This window comes from Tupaia chinensis, unplaced genomic scaffold (assembly GCF_000334495.1).
Source record: "Tupaia chinensis unplaced genomic scaffold, TupChi_1.0 Scaffold000146_1, whole genome shotgun sequence".
NCBI classification, from domain to species: Eukaryota; Metazoa; Chordata; class Mammalia; order Scandentia; family Tupaiidae; genus Tupaia; species Tupaia belangeri.
Window position 1 is genome coordinate 3,953,385 of NW_006159616.1, and position 9,234 is coordinate 3,962,618.

The 9,234-nt window shown below is 51.4% G+C and overlaps 1 protein-coding gene across 1 annotated transcript; it reads right to left on the reverse strand.

Annotated features, from left to right (window-relative positions):
• Positions 1-1,423: 1,423 nt before the first annotated feature.
• On the reverse strand, positions 1,424-8,345 carry PLA2G5 (phospholipase A2 group V). Its single transcript, XM_027770661.1, has 5 exons — positions 8,140-8,345; positions 6,116-6,165; positions 4,112-4,256; positions 2,815-2,921; positions 1,424-2,211 (listed from the first exon to the last, which is right to left on the reverse strand). The coding sequence occupies exons 3-5, from the start codon at positions 4,213-4,215 to the stop codon at positions 2,087-2,089; spliced, it is 336 nt and encodes a 111-aa protein (XP_027626462.1). The 5' UTR covers positions 4,216-4,256; positions 6,116-6,165; positions 8,140-8,345; the 3' UTR covers positions 1,424-2,086.
• Between the last annotated feature and the right edge of the window lie 889 nt (positions 8,346-9,234).

Genomic DNA, 9,234 nt, shown 5'->3' on the forward strand with positions numbered 1-9,234 from the left:
ATTTGGGGAAAGTCTCCTAACCTTTCTGGTAGATAAAGGTTCTGTATGGTCCCTTCCAGCTCAAACCCAAGTCAGCCTTCTCTCTTAACCTCACAGCACCCTGGCCTCTTTGTGCCTGTCTGGATACGGGCTCTGATCTGGGATGTCCCAGTCTGCCCACAGCCATCCCTGCAGAACCTACCACCCTGCCTTCCACCTCAAGCTGGTGGGAGAAGGAAGATAACCTGGGCAGGAATCTCTTCTCCATCATCCAGAATATCATGACTGAAGAGAAATGACATTAAGAGTGAAGCACCCGGAATCAGCAATGCCATAATGGTTATGTTGCTGGTTCAAGTACCAGACCCGGTGGCTTGAAACTCATGCTGGGTGTATGTCTGTGCATGCCCAAAATCCTGAAAGGAGAATGGAGGAGAAGGGATTTCAGTGTGGCCAACTTTCTGGGGTGTGTGTGGGTGTGTGTGATTTCTTGCTTTCTGTCTCTCTGTCTCTGGTAAGCGCACATACCCTACAGCAAAAAATAAAATAAAATAAAATAAAAATAAAAATAAAAAATAAGAGAGTGAAGCACACGATGTCTTCCATGTACCTATTTAAAACTGGATCTGAGAAATGGCTTTGACTAAAAAACACCAGCAGGTGGCATGGTGGCTAAGGCATTGGACTCCCACATGGTCGACTGTGGTTTGAGTCCCAGACATGGAAGCTTGAAACTCACATTGGGCGGGTGTGTACATGCTCCAAATCCCAAGAGGAGAGTGGAGGAAAAGGGATTACAGCAAGGCCATCCTCCCTGGGAGGTGATCCCTCACTTTCCCTCTCTCTGTCTCTCTCTGACAAGCACAAAGACCCGATGGCAAAAACCTGAAAACAAAACAAACAAAAAACATAGTGAACAAATTGGGTACTTGAGCTCCACTCTGCAATGCATTGTCAAATACAGACCCTGAGTCCCTCTCAAACTTCTCTGAAACACTACTGCATTCAGAGTAATCTCATAAAACTCAATTTTATTTTGAAAATGTTCAACATCAGAGGTTTTTATGGGGTTATTTTGGGGGCTGTTCATTGCCGAAGGACAGAGCCCTTACTTGGAAAGGGCTCTCCTTTGTTTGGAAATGTGCTCTTTTTTCCTGCAGTCTTCGTGTTAGAACACCCTTTTTTTATGAATTGATAGAAGAGTTGGGTTTTAAATGTCCTTAGTAAATAAAAATAAATCCCATAGCCAAACTGTATAGGAGAGCAAAACTCCTACTCTGTGAAATCCAGGTACTTCTGTGTGCCCTGTATCAGCCCAGGGTGGGCCGGAGTTTCCATTTACATAGCCAGGAGCAAGACTGTTTTTTAAGAGACTGGCAGTCAGAGAGGTTCAGAGCCCAAGATACAGGGCTGGGGTTTACAAACTGCCCTCTCTGGCCTGGAAGCCCCCTTGACACGATTGCCAATTAGCTCTTCTAGGGAAGGGAGACCCTGCGCTTGGCTCGAGGTCTCCTTCCAGGGGTTCAGGAAATGAGCCCAGGAGCTCACCCTGGAAAAGCTGCTTACTAACCTTCCCTTCCCCCAGAGAACATGAGTCCCTTCAAGGCTAGTGCCCCAAAGCAGAAGCCCTAGGGACTTCCTAGGGGAGCCAAAGGCCTGTGTGCTTATTAGCCTTGACAATGAGTTTCATTTACCGCCTAGAGGGCAGATTTATAGAGCTGATTTTGCTTCTACTTGAGTGAAAATTCTCTGGAGGGTAATAGCAATCAGCTGATTGCAGAAACTGAAAGATAAGTGCACCTCAGGAAAATCCCCCGACTGGAAACAAGGAGAGAGAGAGAGAGAGACGCAGCTGGCCCAGAGTTAGGGGAGCACTCCCTGCACCGAGGGGTGACCTCAGAAGTGGAGGCCCTGGGCGCCGGTACCTTGCCAGGATCTATGACCACTATCACTTTCTGGGAACTCTGGAGCATGAAGCATGACCTGGGGCTCCAAGCTGTGGGCCATCAGGAATGAGGTCCATGACCCAGAGCTTCTCTCGGGAATCCAGCAGAGGCAGGACTCTGCCGCAGGAGAGGAGAGCAGAAGTGCGGGCTGCGTGGAGGAGCTAGGAGCAGAAGACGTTGGGGAAGTACTGGTAGAAAGGGTTGTAGCTCCACAGGTTCCTCTTCAGGCAGTACACGAGGTTCCGGTCGCAGGCACAGAGCTGCATCTGACAGAGGGGTGCCGGCTCTGTAAACAGGACCAGATGCAGAGTGGGGTGTGAGCACACCCTGCCCACCTGGGCATGCTCCAGTCGGAGCAGGTGCCCAGTCTGCTTCCTGCTCCAAGGAAGCCTCCGTTTGGCAGAGGAGGCACAGCTCCTACACAGCACAATGCTGAATCGGACAGAAGAGGCACAGCCGCCCCTTAGGGTGAAGTTTTGGTCCACAGCTCTTGCCCTCAAGGAGCTCCCCTGGGGAGCTCACTCCCTTCCTTTGAGGAGCCCAGTCTGCTGGTGGAGACAGCTGCTCTCACAGAGGAGATACCATCCCCAGGCTTAGATTTGAACTCGGAGGACCTGAGCTTGAATCCCGCTGTGCGCTCTGGCAAGTTTTGAGCTTCAGCTTGCTCAGGTATAAGATGTATAAGGCGAGATGTAACCGGTCCCAGACTTGGCACTAGTGAATACGCAGTCTAAGTTGTGACGGTCCTCCCCTGCTGTCTGGTGCAGCTGCAGGAATCCTGCCCTTCATATGCCCAGCTCTGCTCCCACTGACCTCTAGGACTGATGGACTCAGAGCCAGGAAAGACCCAGGCTCTTCCAACGACCTGAATGGGAAGCCCCAGCCTTACCGCAGGTGACCAGGCCCCAAGCAAATCTGTATTTGTACGACTGTGTCCGGATGTTGCAGTGTTTCGCCTCCAGCTGCCCGTAGCAGTTGTCATGCATCCAGCAGCACCTGTCACCGTCAGACACACAGGTCCTGAGTGGGGAGGCACCCCCTTGACCCTTGTCCCTAAGAGCAAAACTCCCTCGACCTTGTCCCTTGTGAAGGCCACTGTGGTGGGTGTTGCCTGACGAAAAGGAATTTGACAATATCGCTGGTGTTTCCTTACCCTTCCATCAGAGCCTCCATGGCTGGCAGCTCACTGGCCCACTTATCCCCCCGGGCTCATGATTAGACTCCATTTTCCAGCCTCCCTGGTGGGTGCTGGGCAGTGAGATGTGGGCAGAGGCGATGAGCATCACTCTCAGACCTGCCCAGGAAAGCAACCTCGCTGTCCTCCACTTTCTGCTGCATGGAGATGGCCCAGCAGAGGACTCTGAGGCCATAGGGAATGGAAGATGCACAAGATGGAAGGAACTTGGGTCCCTGAATCAATGTGGTCCTCTTCCCTTTGTGACCTCCTCAGCCAAGAGTATAGTGTCAGTGACACCATGCAGTTTCTAAAGCCGATCATAAAGACGCCATACTCTTTTGTCTAACAGTTTGGGGACACACACTCTTGGAACCCAAGAGTCACCATGCTGTGAGGAAATCCAAACATCCCTGGAGAGGCCACACTGAGGGGCCTGGAGGTCCCTGGCCCACTCTCAGGAGACAATGACGACTTGCCAGCTATAGGAGCAAGCCACCTGGGAAGTCCGTCAAGCTGTTCCAAGCTGAAGGCCAGTAGAGCAGAGGCAAGACATCCCACCAAGCCCTACTCAGAATGGCAAATTCATAAACAAAATAAATGATTGTCACTGTTTTAAGCTAATTAGGTATAATTCATATGGTATCTGCATGAAGCGGGCAGAGCTTCATGAAGGAGCTTCCTCTGCCTCCTCTCCTAACACCATTTAGAACATAAGGCATAGACTCACCATAAGGCAGATTGGGAGCCTTGGAGATCACAAAAGGCAGCGACATGGGGATGTTTGTTACACGCCATGCACCAACTGACACATTAGGCCACTAAGGTCTTGGGAGTGTTTGGAAGTTACCTGCTATAGCTTTGTAGGCCAGGTGACATTTTGAGACTCATTTTTTTTTTAATCTATGAAAATGATGCTTTAATACTCATCTTCTAGAACTGACATGGGATTTAATTTGGTAACGAGGTGCAAAGCCTGGAGCATCATGGGTAGTTAAGGTAATCAGCTCACCAGTCGGTGCCATCCTTGGGGATCCCTTGGCCACCCCAGCCACAGTAGCAGCCATAGAAGCCATAGCACTTCAGGGCGTTCTTCCCAGTCACTTTCTCGATCATGGACTTGAGGTCAAGCAAGCTTCCCGGCACCACAGGCACACCTGAAAGACAGCCATGACCCTGGAAAACTCAGATTCCAAGGTCGCTTCCCGCATCTCCTGCCCCTTCTCCCACCCTGGGGTTTGGAGGGACCCAGTACCCCCTTTTATTCTCCCAATTAGTGGGAATGGAACAAGGACACCGAGGGCAAACAGTATAGAAATGTGGTTAAGAGTTTGGACTTGCGGGGACCAGCAATTAGCGTAATGGCTATGTTGCTGGACTCCCACGTAGTCGACCGCGGTTTGCGTCCTGGACCCAGTGGCTTAAAACTCACGCCAGGTGCATGTGCGTGCGTGCCCAAGATCCCGAGAGGAGAACGGAGGAGAAGGGATTGCGGCATGGCCATCCCCTCTGGGAGGTGATTTCTCGCTTTCTGTCTCTCTGTCTCTGTCTGTCTGGCGAGCGCACGCGCCCTATAGCGAAAACCTCTCCAATAAAAAAAGGAGTTTGGACTTGGAAGACAAGCAGGCTTGGGTTCATGTCCTGCCTCTGCCACTAATTCAAAGTTTGGTACTGAGCAGGCCACTTGTCTCTCTGAGTATCAGTTTGCTCATCTGGGAAAAACTGGGGATCTAAAATTAGCAAATAGTGGGGGCCAGCAGGTGGTGTGGTAGCTAAGGCAGTGGACTCCCACATGGTAAACCGCAGTTCAAGTCCTGGACCTGGCAGCTTGAGAATTATGCTAGGCACATGTACATGCACGCCCCAATCCTGAGAGGACAATGGAGAAGGGGCTGCATCAACGCGCCACCCCTGGGAGTGATTTCGCACTTTTCCTCTATCTCGCTCGCTCTCTCTCTCTGGTGAGCACATGCACCCTATGGCAAAAACCTTAAAAACTAGCTAAATAAATAAAATTAGCAAATAGGTCCTGGAGTGGTCATGAGGGTTAAAATGAGATAAAATATGTAAATTTTGAGCACAGCTGCAGGCACATAGTAATGACCAAGAAATATTAGGTATAATTTTATGGCATCTGCATGAAGCAGGCAAGCACTTCCTGTCTCTCCTGGTAAGACACCCACTTCTTCTTCTTCTTCTTTATTTAACTTTATTTTTTTATTTACATTTTTTAATACATTCAGTCACATTATTTAGCTTACAAGGTGATCATTTCAATATGTGAACGTTTCTCCCCGGTCCAGTTGATCAAAATATAACAACACTACCTCCCTGTCTAAACAATGCTGTCTCCATATCCCTCCCCACTTCTAAATAACACTATTTAGAACATAAAGCATACTCTTAAGTGGAAAGGTGCCCTGTCCAGGGTTTCACAATGAGCCTGAGGGTCGCTGCCTGCACCAAGCTTCCAGGTCCTCCTGGGGTTTCTGGGATCTGGCAAGACCTCAAAGAGCAGAGCTATGTGTGTGCATGGGGGGAAGGGGGGTACAGGGAGTGTGTGCCCTGTTACCGGGCTGGAGGGGGTGCCCACAGCCAGCCGTAGGCTCACCTTCCTTCTGGGAGGTGGCAAGGTAGGGTGCAGAAGGCCTAGACAGGCCTAGGCAGAGAACGGCCCAGGAATGGTGGGCTGGAATAGTTTCTTAAGGGTTCTGTTTCTCACTTGAAAGTCTTTGTTTTGTTTTAGCCTTATTTTATTTTGTATTAGACCCAAAGGAAAAATCTGCCTCTTAGGTTTGCCAACTGCACATCCCCAAGCCCACAACCTTCGCACGCCTGCCGTCAGCATCTCCCAGAGCCCAGCCCCAGCCCAGGGAGGAGCAGCTCGGAGACACGAGGCCTCTGCTGACGTCTACACAGCATGTCCAGAGTCAGGATCCAAACAAAGCCTCTCTCCTTTCCTACCCTGTGGCTTCCTAGGTGAACGTCATTCATGGGGTAGGGGACCAGCACTTACTGCAAGCCAGGAGCCAAGCCAGTGTGAGGAGGCCCTTCAGCTCCGGGGTTCTGGAAAAAAAAAAAAAAGACAAGATAAACACAAAGCCTCCGGGTGCCTTGGGCATTTTAATTGGACAGGCACATCCCAAACTCTTCTGACATGTTCCCTTCTTCTCCTTCCCTTTCTTCCTGAGTTAGCTGGCCGCTCCTTGATCCCACCACGGATGGCTGGCTTTAGTTTTTCTGTTTCTTCCCTTACACAGGAAGATCGAGCAATCTCATTTGCTGACGGCAAACATCAACAACCAACCGGACACGTGGCAGATTGCGGTGGTTGGCCAGGACGGTCAGAGATAATAAGGAAATAGCCATCGCCCTAGCTTCCCCACCGTAAACCAGTAAGCCCCGATAAAAGCCCCTGCCCTTCAGGGCCGATGCAACTCGCTGCGTCGGGCCCCTTTCCTCACTTGGAAAGTGAGTACATCTTTTCTATCTGCTTACCGTCTGGGCCTGGGAATTCTTCCACGGCCTGGAACACAGATCACCCCAACAGAAAACCCACCTCAAGACATGCCATCGAGGCAATGCCCATGGTCCCGAGAGGCCCCACCCACTGGATGCCAGGCCCTGCCTGTTCCAGCATCCCCTCATGTTGGGCAATAAGCAGGTGACCCCCGCTGGAAAAGATGAGGCAAAGCCTCCAGGAGTGGGCCAGTGGAGTCCCTGAGGATGGAGGCATTAGTGGAGGCACCTGCAGGGCTCTTGACCCCACCAGAGGCAGGAGAAAACTAGCGCACCACCAGCACACCCAGCCCCAAATGCCCAACACACCTGCACCCTCAGCAGAAAATGGCTAAAGGAACTAGAGACATAAGCAGGATTCTTGACCGGAGTCTGAGATTAAGGAGAGGGATTGACATGACTAGACATGGCTCTTGGTGAAAGACCCAAGAACTGGCAGGGAGAAAAGAAAGTTGGACAAAGACAGCGACCCGTGCTGGCAGAGGGAAGGCAGGAGGGAGCCTGGACCAGAGCCCAGAGGCCAACGGCAGGGACTTCAGGCTCCATCAGGGAGGGCAGGCATGCCTGACCCAGCCCCAGCAGGCTCCAGTCCAGCCCGAAAGACCCACCTGAGACCTGCACTCTGGCCGGATAGTCAGCCTCTACAAGCCAGCATTCTACTCTCTCTTCTGTTTTAGAGACAGATTTTTGCTATGGGATGCACGGGCTCACCGGAGAGACAGAGAGAGACAAAGAACAAGAAATCACCCCCTGGAGGGATGGCCACACTGCAATCCCTTCTCCTCCATTCTCCTTCTGGGTTTTTGGACTCGCACACACACCCGCCTGGCGTGAGTTTTAAACTGCCAAGTCAGGGACTCAAACTGTGGTCGACTATGTGGGAATCTAGTGACATAACCATTACACCATCTGCGGGACCCTCTACTCCCTACTGCTAAGGGGCCAACTGTGGCAGCTTCCACCTAGGAGTGAGAACGTGTGATATTTCTTTCTGTGCCTGGTTTATCTCACTTACTATAATGTCCTCCAAACTCATTTGTCTTGCCTTGAATGACAGGATCTCATTCCCTTCTGATTTTAAAACAACTTAAAGTAAAACATTGCCGGGCCCCAGGTACTGTGTTTAGCTACAGAATAAGAATAAGAAAAGAAGGCTAAGAATGGACCTGACCTCTCTGCATGTCAAGTATCACGGTTCTCATTTTTCCAGGAGGAAAACAAGGGCTCAGAGAGCTCAAGAGACTTGCCAAAGTCACACAGCCAGTAAGAGGTGGAGGCAGGCCGCAAACCCTGGCCTGTGCACCCCTCGTGGCCGGCCCCAGACAGCCTCCCTTCCTGGAGGGATGAATTCTTTGCCTGGGAGGCTGTGTTCTTCCTTCTTATGCTCCATCTCACGGGCACAGAGCTCTCAGCATCCCTCCTTGGAATCTGTTTTTAGTAAACATACCCATCTCTGACCTCAAGCCCCCAAACTATCAGAGCCAGGAGGCAGAGGGATTCTGGGGTCTCGAAGTTTCTTACCAGCAGCTGCCTGTGTCCGTTCCTCCAGGGTCCCAAGTCCTTGCTTACCCACTGTGGCTTAGCTGGCCCGTGGTCTGCTGGCATTTCCTCTTTGGTGCCCTGCCGTTTCCGAGCCCCTGAATTCAGCAGTCACCGTGCCAGTGTTCGGCCCAAACCCAGGGCTCCTCCCAAGGCCTGGCCTCCAGGTCACCTGGCTGGTCTCTATGCCCTCCTTTGTCCAGCAGCCTCTCTGAGTTCCAAGAACATTCCTGAGGTTCTGTCCACCCACAGCCGTTGCTCTGAGTGCTCTCAACAGCCAAGGAAAGTGGCCCTAGGTTACAGCTATCTTCTCGCTGCTTCCAGGAGCTGCAGCAGGAGAAAAAGCCCAGCTACCCACCACAGGGCACTTTCAATGGCCAAGCACCATCGCTGTCTCTGTAAACCTCCAGGGACCTTGGTAGGTGGCTATTGTTAACCTGCAGTCCAGCTACTGTGCCCTTCACAGTTCATTTGTTGAATGAATGAATGGCAGTTGCTGATGTTCACAGATAAGACGGGTCAAAGGACTTGTCCTAGAGGACTGGGAACCTACTCCTTTGACTGACTCTGCTCCATGCCCGTGAGCACCCCTGTGCACTTGTGTTTCTTATTTTCTATATTTTATGAAGCTTTGACATCTTGGGGTCTTGCTGGCCAGGAGAGAGTGCCCCTCTAGGGCTGGCTATTCCCAGAGACAGCAAACAGCACGCCTTTCATATGCAAACCAACTGATCTGAGCCTCAGCCCAACCACCTCCTATATCTAATTCATTCCCAGCCAGTATTTCTCCTGGCCTCATCACCCCAGGGCTGGATACTGGACAACGAGAAGTCAGGAGCCCACTAAAATGATGAAAACCGGGGAGCCCGGGGCGAGGTGGTTAAGGCAGCTGGATCCCACATGGCCGACTGCGGAGCTTGAGTCCCAGATCCAGTGGCTTGGACAAACATGCTAGGAGAGTGTGCAAAACCCCCGAGAGGAGAATGGAAGAGAAGGGGCCTGCACTCTCCCTCTTTCTTTTGCTTGTTCTCTCTCTCTCTCTCTTTCTCTCTCTGTCTCTCTTCAGCAAGTGCATTG